Consider the following 27,126-nt stretch of genomic DNA (forward strand, 5'->3'; position numbering starts at 1 on the left):
AAAAAAATACCATAGGAAAGCAAAAAGCTATGGTGTCTTGCCTTGGGGTTTTGTTTTGTTTTTGTGTTTATTCCTTCAGGAATTCCCCCTTTTTATAAAGATCAAATAAAATTAATAGGGCTAAGAGAAGTTGTTTTTCCCTTCCTAACATTAATGAAGATTAATGAAAGGGTGAATAATAATTGTGCCATTTAGATGCAATATTTTAACATAATAATGTTTATACAAGATTTCTTGTCACATTCTACTCATCTGTGTCAAAACCAGGCACTAAATTAAGTAAAAGCTATGATGTGGCTCACAGTTCTTATCTCTACACCATTTCACTCCAAACACATTAATTATATTTCACTGCTTACTTGCCTGTTTGTAATGGTTTTTACTGATTTAAATGATCCCCAAGAGTGTGGAAAGCATTTTGTAGCTATAATTAAAGGTATACTACATTAAACTATAGACTGGTTAATGAAAAAATATGCTTTAAAATACTTGCAATTCATTAATCACCAGATCCTACTGAAGAGTAGAGATAGAGGGAAGTGCTAACATACTTCTAACATTTCTCATATTATTGCTGGAATTAATGACAGTTCACTGAAATAAAATGTAACTATCTGCTCCTTAACCTGGTAGGGCACTGAATTTCTGAAATGCACTCCATAAATAGGTTATGTATATTTTTAATTCTGTAAGCCTTCCGCACTCCTCCATTCCTCCAGCATCCCACTACCAGGTCTAAATTCAACAATCAATAGTGATGGATTGCACTTTACCTAACAGGGAAAAAAGATCCCCCTTTTCATGCAAGGCAAAGCACTCCAGCTTCCATCTGTTTGGAATGAAACATTTTTCAGCAGCAACCTGGCAGAATTGGAAAGGGATTAAAAGATATGTGTGGGCATGTTTGTGTGCATTTGTGTGTGTGTGGTTGGTATGTGAGAGAGATCAGTACATGGCTTGACTATAAAGTGTGTCCTTTAGCTTCACAGAAACATTTGTGAGCTTATTTAACAAGGCAATCACAGACACAGAATAGAAGCACGACTTTGGCATTCAACAGTGTGTTTCCAATGGGCTTTATAAAGAGATAAATACAGTTGCTTCTAAAATCAAGGTACTATCTAGAATCCAGAGATGAATTCAGTCAACAGAGCAGGTTAACCATCCACATTCCACCCCAAACATTTTTCTCCCTATTAATAATAGAAGCTTAATTTTTTCAATGTGGAGTCCAGTCATGGGGACTCAAATCAGAAAGGTCAACATTTTCTCATGCAAAACAACAAGAAGAGAATAAATCAAATTTTAATAGAAATTTTAAAAGCCCAGGGAAAATAACTCACAGTTTTAATATTGAGCAATATTGTCACCTGAAAGCATTTCAACTTGTATTCTTTTACAGGAGAAATTAAGGTACTGATAGATTTCTGAATGGAGAAATGGAAAGAAAAGTGGAGAATGGATGGTCCAGGTTTCCATTGCTTCCAATGAGGTGTCATATTCCAGTGAGGTCATTTCCTGACTTCAAAGCATTCATCTGAACTGCCTCAGTCAGCCCTAGTGGTTATAACCTGATGTTTCTTGCAAGACACATTGATCTCTACTTATTCTACTTTTCAGCTGCTCAAGTCCGCGATGAAGAGAAGTCCAGGTCTCTCTGACTATCTTTGGGCCTGGACCCTCCTTCTGAGCACGTTGACTGGAAGAAGGTGGGGACACTTTATTTTAAATCTGCATGAGAATTTCTGTAACTTTTCATTTATTCCATTAGGGGGAAGACAATTGTCCATGGATGAATTCATGACTAAGGGAATTAAAAAAAAAAAAAAAAAAAACTTAAGTGCAATAAAATTCCAGCTAAGACTAAAGAGTAGTAAGGAAAAATAAACATCTTATTTGCATGTCAGTTAGAATACACAGACTAAGACTTTGTTAAGAAATGTATTAATTTAACATTTGAGTCCTGGATTGAACTTTTCACTATTCGGTTGTAACTGAAAAAAAATTCGGTTTCCTAATTCGTAGAAAAAGTTCCCCCAATTAATGTCTGCATACCATGCACGCTGATTTTCCAAAAAGAAAAATTTTAGCCAATTTAAGGATCATAGGATAATTTGTGAATATATAGAAATGGAAAGTTTAACATAATATTTTTAATTTGAAAATCATGCCTCTATGAATACAGGTGCATACTATGTTTCAAAACTATATTTATATAACCAACAAAGGTGGAATATACTAAATAAATATTTACAAACATTAGGTAAAATCAAACTTATCTAATTAAGCATAACTGTTTTATATAAAAGTTAAAGGAAATATTAATGTTTAAGCATATTCAAAATATGATTAATGATCCAATCAAGACTATAAGATATTATAGTAAAATTATATGACCAAATACTTGAGAGTGATTTTTTGTTTGCTTGAATATTTCTTGTGTACTTTATTCCTGTAGCCCATAAGAACTTATTAAACTAGATCTAAAAACCTGAGTTTCTTCAAATGTAACGGAAAGAGAGAAACAGAGTATCCTGGAAAGCTCTGTGAATTTGGAGGCATGTTTTCTAATTGAGAAGTTGTCTATTATTATTTTTTTGGAATTTTGTATAGTATATATGACTACGAGATGAACAAGACATACATTACTGTCAGATACTCTTAATTTGAGAAGTTAAATGATCTTCACTGCTTTTGAAAAATTCTATGAAGTGTTATTATTGTAATGACCTGTAGATGGAGTTAGTGCACAGTGTTTTATTCTATAGTGCTTCATATGGAATCAAAATCAGGTACTGTAACTGACATTTCTCCTCAAAATATACATTTTGTTTAGGAAACACAGCGGTGGCATGGATAATTTATTAACAGATAAATAATTTTGATATTTTTTCTAAGGTTTTACTTTGACAATTACAGTTTGTCATAGTCAATTAGAAGCAAAGATGAAGCGCCTGATTAGAAAAAAAAATAAAATAAAATCACACAAAAAAGAGATTTCTATCCTAAAAGGGACAGGGGAGCTAATGTTCTTGGGAGAAGGGGAAATCTCCTTTGGTATTTGCACTTCAATGGAAGGAATTGGTGAAAACACTTATAAGACAAAAACAGAGAGAAAAACATTTCCTGAATTGTATATGAGCTATAAAAACTTAGGGAATGCAGGTAAAGGTAATAGCTCTTATTCTAAGGTTTGTGCAAACAACTTATCTGCACTCTGTGTTGTCATCCCATCTCACTGTTTCCTCCTTGCTATTTTATTACTTTCTTCTTTAGAGCTGTCTATCAGGAGCTCATTAGAGTTTAAGGTGTGCTAACATTTCTTTTCCATCTTTATCAAGATGACCTTCCAATACCCTTGAAAGATGCAAGCATAGCAGTCAGTTTTGTGACAATGAGTTTTTGTAAATAATTGCATTCAGAAAATTATTTTTTGCCATCTGTCAATGAGACATACTGGAAGATACAGAACTCATAGAAAATTTGATTTAAAAAAAGATGTTTAATTTTACTGAAAAAGAGTAAGCCATCAATCTGTGTGATATTAATGTTGAGTTTAGCAGAATAAAAAAATATTTTATGAGAACACACTTAACATATTTAATATCCTGGATAACTTTTCATTTTTAATAACTTTATTAAAATAAAACTTTCAGAAAAAAACGCCTTTGCATTTGACTAATACAAAATCAATTACCTGCAAAACAGTGTTTTCAAAATGATACTTTGTATTTCTTGCTACTATCAAATAAATTCTTCTTTAAAATGTTAATACTTATTAGTAATAAGAACACACAAGAGTGAAATAAAAAGTGTATTAAGTAGGAAATATGAAAGACAGATTTGTAGAAGTTCCTTAGTTTATACCCTATATTCATGTATTTTTTTTACTCAAGGTCAGAGCTATCATTGAAATTTATCAGTGAGTGTGATCCATCCTAAGATAGAAAATGCTTCTCTCAAAGGATTTTGGAAATGTCATGCTAATCATTACATAAAATATGATTCAAGGAGCATAGACAGTAATGCAGTTCATAAAAGAAACAGTATATGAATTGTGGTCAAGACGTGGTTGAAAATCAAAGACTGATAATGAGCTGAGATACAAGCTACATCCTCAAACAGTACAATTTAAGTAGAAATAATTATTTCTATACAGAAACATGGAGATAAAGTTTTGCTTAAAAGTTGAACAAAGCTGGATTCTAGAATGAGCTTTGCTTACAAATTGCTGTCTTCTTAAACACGAAAGCTTTGCTACAGTTTATAAACTATACATTAAGACTATTGAACTTTCTCTTTTTCAAGGACTCTTTCATGTCTAAGGCCAGCAATGACAAAAATTCAATTAGGTAACTGATCAGATAATTTTTTTTAAATTGGAACATAAATCTTAAGATGAATGAAATTTTGAACATTAGTTAAAATATAATTAATGTAAACATTTTTATCTTCTTCTCATCTAAATATCTTAAAAGAACATGAAAAAAATCAAAACAGATCCTTAGGATCTGGAAGAAAAAATGATAGGTAAAACTTAGGGTTTTGCTACATGTTAAATTAAAAACAAAACCATTTTTATAAATATCTTTTACTGCCTCGCTCTCTTGCTCTCTTTCTCACGAACACACACATTTTAATTTGAGAAGTTTCCCAGTTTTTTTCTAACATGTGTGAATATTTTTGCTTGCTCAGAGAAGATACACATTATGACATAATATTATGCTGAGAATTCAGAAAGCAAGGAGGTAGTATTCATTTCCTCTATTCTCCCTTCCATATTTAGAAAAAAAAAATCAGGGCTGGGAATGTAGCTCAGTGGTAGAGTGCTTGCCTAGTATGCATGAAGCACTTGGTTCAATCCCCAGTTCTGAAAAAAAAAAAAAAAAATTAGCAGGAGGAATTTTCAAAGATTCAATAGAAAGAGAAGTAGGAAAACCTAGGAAAATCTTAATCAGAAAGAAGTTTCAGTGGAAACGTGTATCTAACTCAGACACTGCTTATCTTTATGCTACTTCCAGCTTCGGACAGCCCTCACTGCAAGATGAACTTAAAGACAACACCACCGTCTTCACTAGGATTTTGGACCGACTCTTAGATGGCTATGACAATCGCCTGAGACCAGGCTTGGGAGGTGGGTTGTGTTACTGTATTTTTTTACTTTAAAGAATAATATGAAAATCTTTATGATGATAGTCTTGTTTTCTCTTTAAGTGTTAAAATAATAAGAATGGTACCATGTAGTTCAATGATTAATACTATTTTAATAGATTGCTCAGTGTTAATTCAATTCCCTATGATAGTTGTGTCCACATAACTTTATGGATCAAAAGATGCAAAGTTCTCATAATGATGTGAAAGAGATATTACATCTGTTTGGCAAAAACAATGTTTTCTTATAATTTGATTATACAGGGAAAGCAATGGGAAGGACACTGTCCCTTCCAGTTTAAAAACTCCATCAACCTCACCTGTTTTTGCTAAGTCTGCATTGAATTCATACAGGATACACTGAATCTGTCGCCTTAAACGTTTATATATATTGATCCACTATGCTATGCTAGATTACCATCACCTCTAGGATCAAAGGTGAATGAAATAAATGGTAGTGTTTTTTTAACCATACATTTGAACTTACACCCTAATTCTCTGTAGCGATTTTTTTTTTTTTTGGAATATCAATTCATTGGTCATACTGAAGAATTTCTGTTAAGGAAGAAAGTAGAACTTATTACTATACATAAATATGTATAACAATAAGAATTAATAGTTCCAAAAATTATACATCTATTTGAATAAAATAATCAAACTATTATACTTGGTTAAACAAAAATTACTGAAACCAAGTCAGAATATTGTAAGAGTAAAACAAGTAAAGCAAGAATATTAATTATCTCTTTTGATCACACAGGATAACAATATTAGAATCTTTGATTCCCAGCTTTAGCTGATATCGCACCTTTTTCCAAAGCACCTGTAGAAACTAATAGTAATATTTAAATAGTAACTAAACGGCAATAATAAGAAAGACACCTCTTCTGCATTTAGACAGCACAGATAAACAGTGAGTAAGAAGCTTAAGAGTCAAGCACTGATTTTACAACCAAATAGAGTAGCTTGGATTTAGAATCATTTTAAAAATATTTTGTGTAGTGTAATCACAGAGATGTGCATCATGGGTCTATTTTCAAGCTGCTAAATGTCATTACTGTCTTAGAGAATTAAGAGAAACTGCTTTTTAAAACTCACAACTAGAATATATGTCAAAGGTCTTACAAGGTGTCCATTCTTATCTATTTCAAATGTTCATATTTAGGACATGCTACACAAATTTCATCAGACTTCTTCTTCCCTTAGTTTTCATTCAGTTGAAAAAAAAAAAAACATCTTAGGGGCTGGGGTTGTGGTTCAGTGGTAGGGTGCTCATCTCCCATGAGTAAGGCACTGGGTTCTATCCTCAGCACCACATAAAAATAAGTAAATAAATAAATAAAGGTATTGTGTCCATCTACAACTAAGAAAAATATTTTTTTTAAAAATCCTAAAGTTGCTAGACTCAGGTGAAGGTGCCTGTAGTCTCAGCTGATCTGATGGCTGAGGCAGTAGTGTCCCTTGAGCCCAGTAATTTGAGGCCAGACTGTGGAAGATAAGGAGACCCTGTCTCCAAAAAGAAAAACAAACTAGACCTGGGGCATCACAAAATGAGAGAGCATGATAGTGTACATATGTTGATATAATGTCTATGAATACATAACATCAGCATTGGCTCCAAGGAAATTTCTCTTGATGCATAAAATATGAAGTAAATTATAAAGACTGCATATAGAGGAGGTATATACAGAACTAAGGAATGGGTTACTGATGTAAGTTTTTAAAAAGTAAGACTTATGAAAGTTCGTAAAAATGTGTATGATTCCTTCACTGAATCTCGTTCCTGATGCATATCACTCCCTACAAAATGAGCAGAATTTTATAACATTTATAAGGACTTTCCTTTCATCCAACTTCAGGAAATTCTGTTTAATATTTTAATGTGTGCACATGAATATCCTCTGAAAGATTTGTGTGTATTTTTCAGTTTGTTGGATAATTTTATGTTTATACAATCACCTTCTTCAATGATCACCTGCATAGTTGTATGATAGTTCTAAATATAAATAATAAGCCATGATTGTTAATATTTTTTTAACTGTATGTAACTTTTTAATAACTTATGCATTAATTCAGTATTCAAATATAGTCTGAGCAGGACTTATATGTATACCTAGACCATGGAGAACCATGGATTTGTGGAGTTGTAAACCAGGCTAAGCATAGATTGAAAAGCTAATTTTCAGAACTTGCAACACTAGGAGATTTTCTTCCAGAAATGAGTACATTAGTTCATCTTTAACATTACTGTTTTGGAATATATTTTTATTTCCTTAGATTGCCATGCATTTCTTTCAATTTAAGTATGACATGGATTCTGATAAATTCCTGTTGCTAAAAGAATCTCCTTCCTTTTACTTTTTGACATGAATCATTGGCTTTCAGACAAAAACAAAACAAAACAAAACTATTATATACTTGAATAATTATCATTATTTACTAAGAGGGTAAAAGATTCCTTTCAGTTGATTCATGATCACAGCTAGGACAGCCTCATCTTGCCGTCTGCCTTCTTTATTGTGACAAAAGTCTGATTTTTATAAAAATAACAGAACTCTTCAAAAAGCATGAATATTTTGTTCTGAAAATCCTCAGAAAATATGAGAACCCGAGACTCCAGAATATTATAAGAAATTGTTGTATGTGCAAATTCATCATGACTCGTTTTCTAGAAACACACTGCATCAGAAGTGTAGTATTGCTCCTTAGGGATGTGCGCTGTGGGTACAAACTAAGGACCTAAGTACGTAAAGGGGTGGATTCAGATAATAGAAATCAGCTGGCAGATATTGCAACATTATTGGAAAAGGCTATTTTTTTTCAGTGTCAAGAGACAGCCTATGAAGGTGAAAATATAAGGATAACATAAAAAGAGACATCCTGGAAAGATTTTTTTTTAAATTTTTGTTTTAGTTGTAGATGGACACAGTACCTTCACTTTATTTATTTTAACATGGTGCTGAGGATCGAACTCAGTGCCTCACATGTGCGAGGCAAGTGCTCTACCACAGCTCCACAACCCTAGTGCAGGATTTCTTTTCTTTTTTTTCTTTTTTCTTTCTTTCTTTTTTTTAAGGTGGGAGAGTTAAAACAGATTAGATTATGTGAAATTTTAAATTTTAATATACTAGGAAAATCTAAAGAGAAAACTCAACCAGGTTTATATTTTAAGCACAAAGTAAATGAAGAAAATTTTAAATAAACTCTAATTAAAATCATCAGTAGCCAGAAAACACAAATTGGGATTGTGGATCATTGTTTAATTCATTCTCATTTATTATATTTTTCTTTGGTGACAAGATATGAAGGGTTGCTTTCTCTTTGCAACGAGGAGCTGAAAACTATTTTTGAAAAATCTTGTCTAAAACAAGGTCAGCTTGTAGAAGAATGATATAGCTGGTTAGAAGTCAGAAAAATGGGAAGATGAAAAAGTAAAAGTTCAGGAAAAAAGGAGAGAAACAAAAAGATAGAAGTAAGGAGTCTGAATAAGGCAAATTGAGAGGGGTTGAGGTCTTGGAGAGAAACAGATGAAACCATAAAGCAGAGGAATCCATCCCGTTTGGACAGATAGACATGAGGGCACAGGGATCATCAAGACTTCTCTTTTTACTTTCAATCATGACCAAACCAAAATTTCTCTGAGTGAACTCATTGTCCCAAGTTTTCTCCTATTACTTGTGATTATAATAAATAGAGGAAGCCTGTATATGCTCTAGCTTCATGAAAAATTAAATAATACTTCTGCTGAACTGCACACATCTAGGTGAATTTATTTCACTTTCATATGGGTTCCTCCCACACTTTGGGAATAGGAAAAGGTAATCTTAAACACACCCGAAGCTTAATCCTGAAGAAACACTGCAGGTCGTCAAGGACAAATAAGACCTTTCCAATGACGTCCTTTCCTTCTTCTTTATCCATCTGTATGTACCAGCTATAGTTTAAGATGTGCCAGAATCCTGGGTGAGCCAGGGTGAGCGCAGTCATCATCCAGGTCATGCCACAAAGCTAAGAGTTCCCCTTCCTCCTGTGCATGAGCTCAGTCTCCCTCATCTAGCTCTCAAAAGACATGTTCTTCTATAACCAAATTCATTTCACTTCTCTAAAAACAAATTAGGAAAAACTCATCCAGTTTTAGGTGGAACACAAATAGGATGGACTTGTAGGGATTGTAGAAGAATTTTCCCCTGACTCCATCCCTGTTTATGGTAGTTCCTGGGAAAAACTGTCATTACTGCTAAATTCAACTTTAAATTTGATTTTAGTAAATGATGTATAGAACAATGGATGCCTTTCAAAGTTGTTATCATCAAACCACGTCGATGAAGATGGCCAGGGAAAGAGAGATGAATGTGTAACAGACCCAGAGGGATGGGTGGCCAAGTGGATAAGGAAGTGGATAGGATTGTAAGTAGAAAATGGAACTTACCCTACTGTACACTTCATAATATTTACAGTTTTCTTTTTTTGTGTGCTGTAAGTGTTATAGATTTGACTGTTTTGATTGTTTTTGTTTTAGATTTTGCTTAAGCAAATCTAAACAAATAATTGGGAGAAGGCTGTAGAGCAATTGAAATCTAAGCAGTTAATTGAAAGTGTAAGAAGAACATTTGCAGCTGTAATTTCCTCTCAGAGCATTTTAGCACTAAAATATTATTTAAAAAAATAATCTATGCCTCCAAACAGACATTCTCTTTATAATTTACCTCATCTTGGATTATTCATACTCTTATAAAACCTTTTGGCCTAATCTTTAGCCCAATTATTGGAAGAAACCTCCATTTTAAACCACAAGATCCCGCAACTCCTACAATGAGTCAAAGCAGTTGAAAATTCTCTGCAGCTGGCAAATGACTTTTTTTCTTTTTTTCTTTTTAGGTAATTAGTCTGGACCTTGGGTTGTGTTTCTTTATTTTAAAAAAGAAGTTTTAAAAAATGGAAAGTTGAGAGTGAAAAGATTAATTTTTGAGAATTTTTTTATTTTTATTTTTTTTGCAAATTTGTGAGGCTTGGGTCACTAGAGAATTGGGAAAGAAATATAGCTTTATACTTTTTAAAACTGAAATTTAGTCTACCTGCACTTTATAAAATGTCATTAAAACATTTTTATTATTATTTTGCATCCCATGTGATATTGAGATCAGAAAGAAGAGTCATATTCATTTTTAATATGTTTTTAGTCATAATGGACCTGTATTTAATTTATTTATTTGTATGTGGTACTGAGAATTGAATCCAGGGCCTCACACGTGCCAGGCAAACACTCTGCCACTGAGCCACAACCTCAGCCCCTCGTATTCATGTTTAACTAAGCTTAAAACATGCATTTTCTGCTTATATTAAAAAGCCAGAATTTCAAAAATAGAGAGGACAAAGATATTTCTGTCATACTATATTACTGTTAGATAAAATAAAAGAATTCCACTTATAATATCTGTAAAAATAAGATATAGACATTTTTGGGTTATCCAATCCCTTTTTCTTGTTGTTATTATAGTTGTTGTTGTTATGATGATGATGATGATGATGATGATGATGATGCCAGAAAATAGCCTTCAGTATTCTGTTTTAAAATTCAACTCACAAGCATCCTTCTTTTTGAAACTACTGTATTTTAATGTAGGGTGTAGAGCAGCTGCTCAGACTTTGGCAAATTCAACCCATTTTCACTAAAATACTATATCAAAATATTTTATAACTCATTTGAGTTTCACAGAAAAGACAACTACCAAAAACCCAAGAAGAACTGTTAAAATGAACAGAAAGCACCTTTTTAACCTTCCCTGGCCAAGCTCTCTAGCCAGTTCATGAATCTAGCTTGTGCAATATATCCAACTTAGATACCCAAAGGAATGTTCTGGCTTGTGTATGAAACTTTCTACTCTCACCATTTCTGTTGTGTATAAAGCAGCTTCCAAGAATTTCTTGAGATAAAATAAAGCCATTGAGACTACAGTCAAGTTTAAAGGCCAGTCTCAGTAAATGGCTATAGTTTCTATTCTCCTGCATCTATTCTGGACCTTTTAATAGTTTCTATTTCCCATCTTGATTCTAGTATCAACATGGGATCTTTAAAACAGTTATTTTTTATATATTCTATTGACTTTTTTTTTCCTGGCATAATCTAAAATCTGTATTTGGAAAACTATGTATGGTACCTAAGACAAGAATGTCATTGCTAAACATCACAGACTGTTATTTGTGGAAAATTTAACAGAAAACAAAGACCTAAAGTGATAGAATATTCCTCCAAGATTTTTATATTATCATTCTCACATCACTAAAATACTATATCAGAAAGCATAATGCTTTAAAACTATAATAACTTGTACAATTTAGGTCAAGGTTGATATAGACCCAAAGAAACCCATCAAGGTTAAGTTTAGCCCTTTCCCAGTAGAAACTGTTCACGTTATAATGTAAGGAGGGAAGGCAGAAATTTCTCAGTGAAAATGGAATAAATGCCTATGTTAAAATTGACCTTTCTTCCTTCAGAAGCTTGTATCATCTGTGTTCTTAGAATTCAAAAACACAAAAGGCAGGATTGATGAGGCATCTTGAAGCTTCACTATCTATCTCATATCCCAACTTAGCAGCTGAGTATTAGAGCCAAAATTAAGTAGCTCTATATATCAATCAGGGAATATATGCCAATATTCTAGGGCATTAAGAGAATAAAAACAAAGAACAGGGAGCAAAAAACATTGCTCCAGGCAGGTTGGCCAGGTGCTAGAACATTGCCCAATCCATTGACGTATACATTGATGTTTAAGTGGGAGCCCAGGGTACTTTCACTTTCCAAACAAGAACATTATAAAGTAGGACTTTGAGATAAATTTTATTATGATTATTAACATTAGTCCATTTGGCCTCCATGTGGTGTCTGTCTCTATGGATTAATAGAGTAGCTTAAAGGAGGCAATAGATCTTCCTAAGTTATGGGTCCCTGGAAGCTGGTCTAGTGAATATTACTCTTTGAGTTCCTTAATTAATAGCATTTCCAGTGAAAACATTCCAGTGCCACATTAAACAAATTGTGGTGATAGGTATTGTTAACATATACCAACTACAATTCTCTCCTCTTTGTTTTCCATTTCACTTCTTTTATTACAGTCTTACCATCCATTATCCACATAGCTTCCTCTGTCTTTCTAAACTGCAAGTAACATCATGTTACTTCAGTACCCAAAGGCTTCCTGCAGCATTAGAATAAAGGTCAGTGGCTTTCTGAAATACGCAAGACTCTTCAAATGTGGTCCCACTTGTCTCAATAGCATCATCTTATACCATAATCATTTGCATCACCACTGCAGATATGGCCCACCTTCTCTTTCTTAAACATGACACATTTATTCTGACATAAGATCCTTTGTTTCGATTTATCCTCTTTGATGCCATTCCTAGATATGCTCATGAATGACTTGTCCTCATCTTTCAGATCTCAGTTCAAGGACATTCTTTTAGAACACTTTAAAATTATCTGAATTTAATTAGAATAATTTGTGTTTATGTGTCTATGCACACCTGTATTTAAAATTACACCTATTTGTATCCACCTACCTACCTACCTACCCAATCTATGGAAAAATATGTTTTCCCTAAGAAACGCTCTGAGGTATGCTAGAGAAGGAGCATATTCACCTTTGTTCATTATTATATCACTGTGACTTAGCATTGTGCCTAGCTGGGACACAGAAAATCCTAAATAAGCATTCATTGACTAAATTAATACACCAAAAAATGCTTCTCAAAGTGTTTTTGGCATTGCAATTTTATTCAACCTTCACACCCAAACTATGTATTCAACTGTATAGGTATTTTGATATTCAAAGAATGAGAAAATAGATTCAGAGAGATTACAGGATTGTACCTAAAAATCATGCAGCTTGTTCTCAAGGGAAATCAGAGTTAAAACCTGAGCACTTAGAGTCTTAATCCAATGTGCTTACTATTTACTTTAATATACTGCTTTTCTCATTTATACCTCTGATACTAATCATCTTTCTGAATTATCACTTCAAAACATCTGTTATTTCAATACTTATCAACAGGATATCAACATTGTAGGAAATTCCTAGTAAAAACAGTTCTGTCTAGCAGTTAGAATATATAATATTGCACTTGAGCATGTTTATACATATGCTTGTATGTATGTGTACATACACAACATAGCATTGAATGGGTGTGGTTGTTTAAAGACTGAATATGATTGATTTATCATCAGACACTTTACACATTTATTATTTTGAAATATTTCCAACAATTTTAATAGCACTTATCATCATGATTTCATGATCCTATTTTGTATAACTCTTTTCCATATTTTCCCCTTGACAATTTGAACATATGTGTACATTTATACTTATCATCTTTCATTTATGCTGGACATGGAAAGATTAGCATAAAGAAAATATCATTGAAAAAATTCTTTGATAAGTTCTTTGTTTTTATTTTACTTGCTATCAATTTTTAAAGAGTTTCCTAGTTACATAAGGAGTTCAGTCATATATAGATTTGGCTATGTCTATAATTATTTTATCTAATTTTCATTTGACTTTCCTGACTCATGTTGTATGCTCTTAAATAGAATACGTAGAAGCACAAAAGCATGTTGACTTTTCACCATGTGACCTACAGAAAGGTCTCGAGTACCTTCCAGGTATATCTAATAACACTTTAGAGTCTGGTGCTAAGTCAAACAATTCTTGGTATTAAGAAAACATGATTTAGATTCTAAAGTTCATTAAGAGATGGAGGTAATGATAGTTGTTAGATAATAGATATTCTGTGGGAATCTTCTTGAAGGTAGCTCATGGAGAGCAGTAAATTTTCCCAGCCCTCTAGAAAAGGAAGATTCCTCAAAAATTTCCATACATCTCAATTATAGCATATAATATGAGAATATTCTCCTTTTAGAACTGGTCCTGGGCCTAACAAGATCTTAATTTGAAGCCACCATTTCTTTACCAAGAAGGGAAGCTACCCATGCCACTGCTATTTGCAATTTTGCTGAAATTCATTCATAATACTCTCTCGAACATTTGAACTTGGGATTGTAAACCGCCTGTCTTAAAGCAGGATGACCTCACAGAGCACTCAGGGAATTCCTGGTGCGTTACAGGGAAAGATTTATTTTGGCCGGAACTATCCCTTGTCAATGAAATTATATTGATCTGAGAGAGAATGTGGTTTGAGAAAAATCATGAAGTATAGTTTGAATAAAACGTGAATTTATTTATTTTTTATTTACTTATTTATCCAGGGATTTTTTTTCCCACATCTGAGTTTTCTAAACTTACACTATGACTTTTTTGTTTGTTTGTTTTGTTTTTTACCAAAACCATGATGTATTATATTGTCCTCCAATTTAGTCTAAAGCTTTGATGACATTTTAAAGTAGCATTCCCCAGTAACTTGGGGAAACAGATAAAACAAAACTGACTATATTTTCTTAAAACATAATTTCTTAGAAACATTAAGATGTTAATGTTGAATCCTCCACAGGAAATAGGCAATAAGCAGAGTTTTCCTCTTATGGAAGCTTGTTCCAGTGGGCATTCACTGTAACAGCTGATTAAAAAAAATCAAAGAAAATTGTTTGGGTATGTAACAAGGGAAGTACATTAGAAGGGAGAGCTGGGAAAGTGGTTGCTCTCTTCCTGTAGTTATCCTGGCCCTGCAGGAACAGAGAGGCATGCAGAGCCTTGTTTCACTCTGTTTTTACCCCTCTTCTGCCCTCCCTCACCCCTCCCATTTAGTCATTGACTGGTCACTGCAGTCCCTCACAGACATCCTTAAGTTCTCTGACATGGAATGTTTCTTAATGTTTGGAAGAGAAAGAGAACAACATACATAACAAGAATGCATCTGTTATTAAAGTCCTTGGTGACAAGGTCATTTCGGAGACTTGTGATATAGGGGCTCTGGATCAGAGTCTTTGCCTTGGAATATTGTAAAGGTGTGTTTTGGAATATCTCAGATGCAAGTGGCTGGTATGGAATAAGATGAAATATCTGAAGGCAATGAACCAGTATGGTAAATAAGTTTAGGGCCAAGAATAGATAAAAGATGAAAAAAAAGAATTAAAAGTGAAGTTATAGTCATTTATGTAAATTGCTTTCCATTTATGCCTAATCTCTGTATGGCATAGTAACAATTATGCATGGCAATAAATGTTTCTAAACTTAACCATATTCCATGTCCTGTTTGGTTCGATAATCTTTATAAATAGGCTTTTAATTTGCTGCTTTTGTAGTGTGGTCATCTATTAACAATCTAAAAACAATAGAGGGAAAATGACCCATACATTTGCTAACTGGACACTTCACTCCTTCAGGGCACTTTTTCATGCAAAATAATACAAAATAGTTGCTCTAAAACACCTGGTGGGCCAATTTTTTAAAACTAGCTATCCCATTCTTTATAATGTAGAACTGTGCTTTCCCACACTCAAGAAATAGAATGATGAAGTTTTCCAAGAGAGATGCCTCAGGCAACCACGCATGTATAAGTTTGAAGATGGGATCAATAGGTATTTTTTAAATGAGCATGCATCTCAAATAAAAAAAATAAAATGAAAAGAATGGACAAAATTTTGATTACATCCATGTTACTAAGTTCCATGGGATATTTACTATTAATCTTATGTTTCATAATCAGGAGAAAACAAAAACTAAACCTTGGAAGCAAAGTGAGGTTGAGTCAACTAATTATAAAAATAGTAAAACAGGAACATTTGATCATATCAAAGTCAGAGGATAATTTTGATATTAATTCTCCCCTTGGTCTGTTTCAGAAGTATTTAATTTCAGGAAGTTGATCTATGAATGATGAGAAACAAACTTATTTCCAATAAGGGGCAGATTTGGTACAAAATAATTTAGCATGAAAATATGCCCACATCATTATTTCTTGTCATGTTTCTGTTCTTTTTCATACCCATAAATGTGTATCTTATTATATCAAAGAAAATTCTAGTGATGGCTCTTTTGCTTGATCTACAAATGAAAATGCTGAAAGATAAATGGGAAAAAATGAGTTTATTTAATATGATATATTCTAGTTTTTATGAATAGGTGGCATAGATTTTCTTATTTTTTTATTGAAAAGTGTTTCTGATATTCTAATACAATGTGAGCTCATGATGAAGTCTTAAGAAATAAAGATGTTTTAACTAGGTAAATGTGTTAGTCTAGTAAAAAAAAAATGTAGAGAGCAAGAGTGTAATATTGAAAGAGGCATCCGTACTGAGAGAGAGGTATCTATTGGGGAAATGCTTGAGGGCACAAGAGCAAGGACCTTACTGAGGACAGAGGGTGAGAGAACTGAGACTCACTGTGACAACTGTGCCTCTCAATTCATGCTCAGTTACTGCGGCATGTTGATGTTAAGGTTGGAAGTGAGTTCTAAATAGACAACTCTACTTTCTTTGTCACAAGCTATGTCTTTGACTTGTTTAAAGGGTAAATCCCAGATAATTTCTGTGTCAAGAGGCTTATTTGAACATTTTGGAGTCAGTGAAAGTTTTTGCAGAAAACAAACAAAAAAACATTAGATTTGTTATTAAAGGGAATATCTCCAACTCCAAAAAAGTTTGATCAATTGAGATATGCATAATGTGGAGCATATGACATGACCTCTTTGCTAGGAATTTATGCTAAAAGTCTTAACTTTTCACAAGTGAGTTGAAGGAGACAGGCTATCTTTTAATTTTCAAGGGAATTTATTTTTGCACTTAAAGGATAATGTTTTTAATGTTCTATGACAGAGATACAAAGATACTGACAAATGAACTGCTTAAGAAAGTAGACTGTTATTTCTCAGAGCTAAGGTGAAAATTACAGAGTCATATTTCTCATTCTCACCCCTCAACAAATTGTTTCTTTTTCTGCAAGCAACATTTTTTTTTTCAATTTCTTGATGTGACTGTATTTCTTTGGAAGTGTTTGTGTTGAGTTTGTCAGAGAACTACAATAAATATGTTTTATTGGTTGATATATATGCCATCAGAGGCCCATATAATAAAATTACATTGAACATGAAATAGAATGAGTTAAATGAATTTTTTTCTATGCCATAATATGTTCTACTTATCCTCAAAATTGAAAATATTTACATAGGTTGTCATATTTTTCCCAGGGACCTAAATTATTATTCAGATAATTTGCTTAAGATTTAGTGCAAGAAAGCAAACATTTATAAAACATTCTCTTTAGATCTTAAAGAGTTAATAAAGCTTGCCATAACATAATATATACTTCCCAAGAGTAGCCTACATACCTGCAGGATCTGTCTAGCTGGGTAACAATATTTAAACTTATGGCATACTCCTATGCTAATGGAATAAGAAGTGGTTTAATATCTTTTAGGCACCTTTGTCCATTTCTGAAGAATTCATTAGGAAGCAGCTAAGTTGTCCATAAAGTCTGCTTCCCAACGTGGCATATTTAGACTCTATTCTCCATTGAAAATATTAACTGTGAAATTTCATGTGTAAGCAGTAAATTATCAGGACTACACAGTGGACCAATTTTAGAAATAGCTAATCAAAGCCAATAAATTTCCCATTTGGGTGTGAGTATGTGGTGGTGAGATCTAATAAGAGCTGTTGATAGACACTCACTGGCCCAATTTCCTGCTTCATCAGAGCGTGTAACTGAAGTGAAGACTGACATCTTCGTCACCAGTTTCGGACCCGTTTCAGACCACGACATGGTAAGTGACACAGCATCTTCGGTATATTTTAAATTTAAGTTTTGAAAAAATGAATTGAATAAGTACTTATGGAGAAAGTTGAAAAGCTTGAATATTTCTTTTTGTCTCTTTTTGTCTCTGTGTATATGATATCTAATATTGTGTGTATTTGTATATGTATATATTCTATATAACCATTTTCTTCCCAGATCAGTGCTATTTACATGGTTCTTAACCACATTTGTCTTTGTTTTCCTCCATCTCTGGGGTGACTACTTTGTCTTGATTTGTGTTCTGGGAGTCATGTGCAAGTTCTCTTTCACTTAGGTGCCATGTTGATTCTAGGATATTGTGTTTTTCAGGTAGCTAGTAATGTTTACAGAATAACCATTGCTGTTGTGATTTCTGAGTTAATTTTGGCTCTAAAGAGGAAATGCATGTAAAAGTTGAGTGACTACTTGACAATAACTAGGCAGAGAAATAGTTAAAATAAAATACACTAGTGTTTACTATTCAACTTCATTGCAAAAAAGATTCACCAAATTATTACCAAAAGTGCAAATCAAATGGATATATACCTGTCCTTTCTCTTCTCCATTCAAATAAATTAACATGAATTCCTAGCCCATCTGATCAGAGGTGGTAAGTCAGTAGAGCATTGCAGATGTTATATAATATTCTGAATTCACAACAGCCAAGCTTCTACATAAGGAAAGCATCATAGAGGACAGGAAGATATACCATTATGAATGTAACAGGAAGATATACCATTATGTAATAGTAACAGGACTTATTTTTTTTAAATACCTCTTGGTTGGTGTTTAGTGTAAAAGTCTTTTGATTTCAAAGTAGCTCAGAGTGAGTCAGGATAAAAGTTACAGAATTATTCAGGTCAAACTCAAACCTTTTCTAGCTGTCTTCCACATAATCCACAAATGGTTTTGTCATACCTCCTCACCTGTTAACAATTTTCTTCCTATGAGGCATCAATCTTGGAGGCTATTAGGGCCAGTTCTAGGATTCAGACTGGCAGAATTCAAATCTCACCACTAGCAGTAGCATGTCCTTGGGCAAATTTCTTAAGCATCTAAGGCATCTCTCAAATGAGATTTTTTTCATCTTAGAATAAATGCATACAATAGGATTTTTGATACAACATCAGCCTTATGGTTATTTTGAACATTTTATATACAGCCTTTGGTCAAACATCAAATAGGAATAACACTTTCAAAGCCAGGGTCCTGCCTACTGCTTAAAACTTGTGAATCAGACTACATTTGATTTCTGCTTTCAAAGATTGGCCATAGGTTTGCCACTGATTGACTAAGTTACTAGTGGAAATTGTACCTGATCACTTTGCTTTAGGAGATCAATTTTTTAAACCATGTTATGAAAGAATGGTGCATAAAAAGAAACAGTATGATTTAGAGGCAATCAAAATTAGAAGGCAGAATGACAAAGCTATTTTTCAAAACAGGGAAAGCTTTGTAGGACTTAAAATGAAAATTAATGAAATGCCTAATGAATAACAGTAACCACAACAGCATTTACCAACATAGAATGCTCACAATACATTAGGCACTATGCAAAAGCTTTACAAATCATGTTTAATCTAATTCTCATTGCAAACATTTTACCTAAATATTAATCATATTCACATTTTCTAGAGAAGGAAAGTGACCCATTAGCTAACGGTAGCAACTAGATTCCAGCCTATCCACTCCTACGGGAGTCGTGGTTCCCAAGGCATCTGACTTCATCTGGAATAGAAAACAAAATTAGGACAACTCCTTAACTTTATTTTAAAAACCATTAATTGGCCATCAAGCAACACATTCCCAGGGCACTAGGTTGTGACAGAAATATCTAGGCAGCACAATCATGGAGCCTTGTTTTTCGTAGTTCTTAAAATGTATTAACTCAAAGCACACACAGATGGTAATAAAGGGTACAAGCGATAACACTTCAATACAATATTTATTTAGGAACATAGCGGATATTTTGTCCCAGATCTTCAGAATAAGGCTCATGTTCGCCAGAGACCTACTTTACTGAATGGAGTAACTCAGAGTTTTTACTTGTGTGTGCTGGAACCCAGAAACTTGAAAAAAAAAATTCAGCAGACTTTGCTATGTGTTCAGACTCTTTTCCACAGAGTTCCTTCATTTGCATGCTGCTTTATTTTGGCATGATCATGGTCATCACCTACCTTCTCATTTTCTTTAGGATCCCTGATCTATTAAAAAAAAAAAAAAATATATATATATATATATATATATATATATATATATGATTCCCAGCTACATAGAAATCTAATAAAATTTTCTGTTGATAAAATAATGAGACAAAGAATAATTTCTAATGTATACTATGAGCTTCCTATATTCTAGAAATTCTATTCACATGTAGTGACTCACTTCTTACAATTGTCAACTTAAATTTTCCTAGTTTCATAGGTTAAAACATGGGGACGTAGGGTACAAAATTCCTGGAGATAAGTTAGCCAGCAGGTTTAAAATTTATATTTATAATATCTAATTTTATAGATCTTCACCACTCCCCCTTCTTATTCCAAGTTCTGAGTAAGGGGGTTTGTCTATCTTGGTCAAGATACCCAATCTTGAGCTAATGAATTTTGGCGATTAGAACAAGGTTTTGCTATATAAATAGCTACTAGGAGCCACCTACTGCTGCCATGGTAATCATGCAAGGGTAGTTCTTAGAAAATGGGAGGCTAAATATTTACACTCTTGATTAGGCCGGAGCTGATCACCATCAACTGCTTTGATTTCAGTTTCCAATTCTACTTGTAATACAGTGGAAAATGGAAATCAACCTTAGGCAGTTAGTGTTGCTTTGTGTGCATTTGTGACTAGTATAGAATTTAAAGACAGCTTATGTGAAATGAAATGTCTGCCACTAACACAGGTAATCAAGCAAAGCTGGCTGTAAACATAATAAACATAAAAACATTAGGCCTTGGGCAAATTTTGATATAATTTTCCTTTTTTGGGGGGGGCGGTCACTGCATTTGGGATATACCTTGAATAAATTTGCTTAGAAATTCATTTTAAGTTTATTTAATACTTAGTATTTAATTTATTAAAAATCTCATTGGACCTAGCAAACAAGTGAAACAAATGTTAAAGTTCATGGTAATGTGTTCAGCTTAGACATTCTTGGAATTTTCATTTACAAGTGGCCATTCCCTCTGTTATTGACAAGTCTTAAGAAGTTCAATCAGATAGATGGAGCTTATGTAGCAGGTTGTGATAACATAAATATCCTCATATATTATATTCCTACTTCATATGCTTGTCTGCTGTTCAGAAAGAAGAACATGATGGACTCAGACTAGAAATTCAGTCTCCTTATTTCCAGGACAACACTGCTTCCCTATATCACTTCCTGGTATAATTCAGTCTCTTCCCCATTTTTCTCCATGGAAAAGTACTATTGTATGCCCATCCTACTCTTCCATGAGTTTCTCTGACAGTACTGAGCCTAAATCGTTTTCCCTCTGCTGAATTTAGCAATGCTTAACCAGTGTTTAGAGTAAATCCTATCTCATATCACAATGACATTCACCTGACACTTCCAGATACAGAAAAACCTTACCGGTAAACAAGGTAACTTGTCTTACCCATATCAACAGAACAGCATCATGTTATGGGTCTTTTTTTGTGTCTCAGTCAACAATTAGCAATGCTTTTGTTACATTACAAGCCATCCACCAATAATTGTGGGTTTCTTGATCAGCAAGGACTCAGCAATATCAAAAATGTGCCAGAAGGAGGAACTTCCATTCAGGTTTTGCCCAGTCTTGCTTAAATCCTGGGAAAGAGACAGGTGGTTAAATTTGTGCACAAAATGCCTAAAGACACACATTATTTATCTTGTACATCCTAAAGATGATATATGTAAGATTTGCAAAACAGCTGCTTGCAGATGTGTCAGGGCTTAGAGGATTAGGAAAATGTAGCATGGTGTTTTCAAGTTAGTCCTTCTTCCGGTTTTGAGCATGGGAAGATTAATGGAGAATGTGGTGATCTTTATTTCAAACCATTGAGTTCCAAATTTAGTGTCAGTGTAGCAAGACCTGCAAGGAAGATGAATATTACCCTTTTCAATTTTAGGAGCTGGTAAGTCAAATTGCTTGTTTTCAGATTAGCAGATGTTTGTCTCTGGGTATGGCCCTAAGAAATGCTGTGTTTATTCAAATAAATAGATTCCCTGGCTGTGAATGATGATAAGCCTCACACCTTTTTCATGTGACTTAGACACACATACTATCACAAACATACACTTCCAAGCCTGTACATACTCTGTATTCTTCTTCCTTTTTTTTGGGAAGTGGAAATGGATTCCTTATTTTTCATAATCTTCTTCATTGTGTAGGACAATAGAAAAACTGAAAGTCTATATACAGAGAATTGGAAGTCTCTATATATTACCTGTGAAAATAAAATGTTTACCTAGCCAAACAGAAGGTGAGATCTTCACACCTAAATTAGACCTGTGATTGACAGGTTTGGGTGTGACATTTTCAGAGACCCTGGGAGATTCTCCAAAAGACGACACTTTTTCTATGTGGCTGCAAATATTTAATTTAAATATTTTCCTACGCATGATATCCTTTAGCATTAGATTGTGTTTTAACAGTCTTATGTTCTATTTCTTTCAGTGGTTGGCATAGTGCGACAGAGTTCACTTCCTTTTGTGTATCTCAGGAGAGAATCGGAAACATTTTCCTATCACAAAGAAATCTATCATATACTATAGGTATTTAAAAAAAAAATTTTACACCAACCAGTGATTCACCTGACACTAATATGTACATACTACCACAGTTTACTAAAACATCATCTAGCTCACATTTGTCTTCTAAAGTTAGAAGAATTACGCATTGTTTGTCAGATATTTGCATTGCAAATCACAGCACAGTAAACTCTGCCATTTTTCAAAATTACCTAGGAATATACAATAGATGTGTTTTTCCGTCAAAGCTGGAAGGACGAGAGATTAAAGTTTAAAGGACCCATGACAGTTCTCCGGTTAAATAACCTAATGGCAAGTAAGATCTGGACTCCAGATACCTTTTTTCACAACGGAAAGAAGTCTGTGGCCCATAACATGACAATGCCCAACAAACTACTGCGGATCACAGAGGACGGCACCTTACTGTACACCATGAGGTGAGCCCAGGGGCACTTTAGCCTTGAACTTCCTGCGCTTCCCTTCCACCTGCAGGCGACCCTCAAGCTGAGGTGCCACAGTGGGATGCTGATTTTCCAGTTTTTCAACCTTGAAAATTACTCTTCTCTGAAATCTTAGTCTGCTGGAATATTAGGGAAGCATGAATATGTCAAAAAAATGATTATATACAATAAGAAAAAATGTTTGTGGTATGTATTAGATAATACAATACAGAACAATGTATCGCTCTGACCTTCTCTAATTCTATATGAGGGACTGGCTTCCTTTCCTCACTAAAACTTCGTGAAGTTCAACTGTTCAGCAAGGTCTAAATTAAATTTCTAAAAGTGATCTAATGGTGTAGATTGGAAAAATCTTTCTACTCAGAAGAACAAAAAATAAGAAATAGAGAATGTTAAAGAATTCTTAAAGGAAAATATAAATTTATATGAAAATACATACATGAAATAGCACATGAATTTTCAAGTGGTATTGATAGATATTCTTAATTTTAGATATATCTATATAGATGAATATTCTTAATTGTGCTTAAGCTGAAGACTATACATATATAATATATAGTACACACACGTGCATATATATATATATATATATATATATATATATATATATATTTCTGGTATATAAATATTTCTCCCTCTTCAAGATGATTACAAAATTCAGCATCTAGAATGTGCTCTATGTTTAAGGTTGAGTGAAGGAAGCACAAATCAAAAGAAGTTTTCATTATTTTAAAGAAACATCTTAAAGAAATATTTTAAATAAAAACATGAGGTGTTTAAGAATATTCCCTATTTACGGAAAATTTTGAATTGTCCAGGACTCATTCTTGGGAGCAGCGGTATTTCATTTCCAGATGACTTGTTAGAATGATGTTTTCATAGACCTACCTGACCAACATCCAGTTATTCCTTTGGTATAAAAATGTAATAGAGGCAAAATTCTCAATTTAGCGGGTAGTATTCAGCATGGGAATAGAGTGATATTTTGGCCTTAGAGAAAACTGCTTCCAGGATACCTATCTTTTCAAATACACACATCCAAATGGAAAAGAAAAACTGCTTTAAAAGCCAGTTAGATATTGGACCCAACTATTAAAGTGTAATACAACTTCAGAATGAAAAACAAAACAAACAAACGAACAAAAAAAAAAAAAACAAACAAAAAACACCAAAAACTAAATATATGTGAAATTTGAGATGTTGTCCATTGGTGACAAAGACAAATGACAATAAAACAAACGAACAAGCAAACAAAACATACATTTGCTTTGGAACCTAATTCCAGTGTTCATTCCTCCCAGGAGATGATTTTCTGGGCAAGGATTTGTACGTGCTGACTAGTTTATGATAATGGTTTTCTGATGAATGTAAAGTTCTTCATCAATAACCAGCATGTTACTACCATCTCCTAAATTTCTCACCACCTCTGCTAACAAGTTACTGCTTGAGCAATTTGATTTAAGAATGCAATTTAGTCATTAACCTATACATTTCATATTTGCTGTAATCAGTGTTATACTCACTTAGTAATTTCACTGGCTATAAAGACACCCCACCACATTGTTTAGTGACTTAATAATATGGGTTATAAAAACTTGCCAAAATCATATAAAGAAAATGAATATAAATTCCTTCATTATTCTACAAATGGAGAGCAAATGTATTTCAGTGAATTTCTTTCCTTGACATCCTTTTTTTATTTTTTTAAAACATGACTAGAAATTAGTTCCCCAGAACATCTCAGAGATTACAGAGAAGCACAGCCAAGACCTGGCTCCAACTTGGCCATGGGTTTGAAAATAAAACTAACCAACTGGAATATAATGATGTCATGTAGAAATTCTCAAGAAAACTTTACTCTCGGCCTCATGAAACCTGAAGACACTTCCTCCTTCCCCCATTCCTTCTTTGGTTGATGCATTTGATGATACTTAGGGAAGGAGACAGAGCTTCATTTAGGACAGGAGGATTTTACTTCTCTTCCTTGATCTTGATGTCTACTTCCCAACCCAGGATGAATTAGTATTTATGCAAGTATTTTTTAAGTTTTATTTTATTTTTTGTTGACACACAATAGTTACATATTTTAGGGGGTTCATTGTGATGTTTCAATACACATACTCATTATGAAATCATCAAATGAGGGTAAATAGCATACCTCATTATGCATATATATATATATATATCTGCTTATATTTACTTTAATTCTCAAAAATTTTGCTCTAGCCAGGTGAATTAGTGGATGATATTTATTAGGAGAACTTGGGCAATGCTTGCCCATTGCATAAAACCAAATATTGCCTATTTTCTCAAAGCAAATAAAAAATGAATAGAATTCTGTCATTGTTGTAAATAATTATTTTTAGATGTTAGATTATGAACAAATTAGCGTGATCTATAGTTTATGCCTGTCTATCCTGTTTTATTCATATCTCTGCTACTGTTAATAGCATCTCACTCAGATTGTTGGCGAGAGTTTAACCTACAGAGCTTTTGTTTGTGTCCTCTTCTTTCTCTTAATTAACAAGGCTGACGGTGAGAGCTGAGTGCCCGATGCATTTGGAGGACTTCCCCATGGATGCCCACGCATGCCCGCTGAAATTTGGAAGCTGTGAGTAAATTTACTTCACAGTTTCTTTACTCTTTTTTTTTTTTGCTTTTTTATTTGTTTATCTGTTTTAATTAGTTATACATGACAGTAGAATGCACTTATAAACTTTGATGTATCATACATAGATGGGATATCATTTCTCATTTTTTCTGAGTATGCATATTGTAGAATCACATTGGTTATACAGTCACATACATACATACATACAGTATTAATGTCTGTTTTAATTTACTATTTTTCTTATCCCCACATCCCCTGCCTTCCCCTCCTTTCACTTCCCTCTACCTAATCTAAGGTAATGCTATTATTATTATTTTTTTTGCACTAGGATTCTTAATACACAAAAATACCATGCTTTTTGTATTTCTGTTTGTATATAAAGTATGTTAAAAGGGTAATAACAAGGATGGTGGAATGTGATGGTCATCATTATACAAAGTACATGTATAAAGACTTGAATTGGATGTCAACCTTTTCTTTACTCTTAAGAGAGTTTATTAAGAGATTGCTAATTAGTTATATCTGTTATCGAGACACATAGGCTTATATAGCTCAGCTGGTAGAGTGCTCACCTAGTGTGCACAAGGCCCTGGGTTCAATCCCCAGCACAATACCCCCAAAAAAAATATGAAGAAAAAAGCAACATGCTACAGAGATTTCCTATAAGTAGTAATCCCTGTTTATGTGTTTTTTCAAGTTTCATTTTATTTTTAATTGACACATACTAATTATATATATATGTATATATATACATATATATATTTAGGGGGCTTACTGTGATGTCTCAGTGCACATACACATTGTGTCATAATCATTCAGGCTAATTAGGATACCTCTCACCTCATAATGCAAGTACTTATTTGCTTTTATCTATTTTAATTCTCAAAAGTTTTGCTATAGTCAGGTGGACTGGTAGATAACTTTCTAATACTATTTCAGGGCAATTCTTTGTCTAGCAGACTATACAGTATAGATTAAGGTATTTAATGGAAAAATTCTATTTTTGTTGAAAAGGTATTCTTGAGAAAAAGAATGGGGTATGAGGCTTGTACCTCATGGATAACATATTCCTCTTAATAAACAGAGATTATTCATTATGCATCATTACTGGCAGTGTCTGGACTTAAGAATAATTACAAGTGGAAAATACTACTAGGCAGCAAAGAACAATATGCAAGTTTTTCCTTACTAATGAAGCCTGCCTTTATGAAGATTTCTAGAAAATAATCTATTCTCATGGTTCTTAAATCTTTCTGGATTGGTTGGGACATTGCATAGAATTCATGAATATGCTCATGCTTTTGATGGGCCTCTAGATATATCTACTTCATAATGACTTTCTGGGTTTCTGCTGTTTGAAGACACTTCGGTGCATCTGAGAGGAGCCAAGAGAACAGTGGCCTGGAGACTGGATTCTCTGGCGTTCTCTCTGCCCTTTTGCTTTTGACTCAC

The 27,126-nt window shown here is 33.5% G+C and overlaps 1 protein-coding gene across 1 annotated transcript in view; it reads left to right on the top strand.

The window, feature by feature from the left end:
• The first annotated feature begins 1,635 nt into the window (after window positions 1-1,635).
• Gabra1 (gamma-aminobutyric acid type A receptor subunit alpha1) overlaps window positions 1,636-27,126 on the top strand; it is a 48,309-nt gene continuing 22,818 nt past the window's right edge. Inside the window, exons 1-5 of the mRNA XM_026395373.2 lie at window positions 1,636-1,709; window positions 5,022-5,134; window positions 17,798-17,865; window positions 22,819-23,039; window positions 25,592-25,674. Of these exons, the coding sequence (XP_026251158.1) occupies window positions 1,636-1,709; window positions 5,022-5,134; window positions 17,798-17,865; window positions 22,819-23,039; window positions 25,592-25,674 (559 nt within the window). The remainder of the gene's footprint in view (window positions 1,710-5,021; window positions 5,135-17,797; window positions 17,866-22,818; window positions 23,040-25,591; window positions 25,675-27,126) is intronic.

Source organism: Urocitellus parryii, chromosome 1 (genome assembly GCF_045843805.1).
Source record: "Urocitellus parryii isolate mUroPar1 chromosome 1, mUroPar1.hap1, whole genome shotgun sequence".
In the NCBI taxonomy this organism is placed as follows: domain Eukaryota; kingdom Metazoa; phylum Chordata; class Mammalia; order Rodentia; family Sciuridae; genus Urocitellus; species Urocitellus parryii.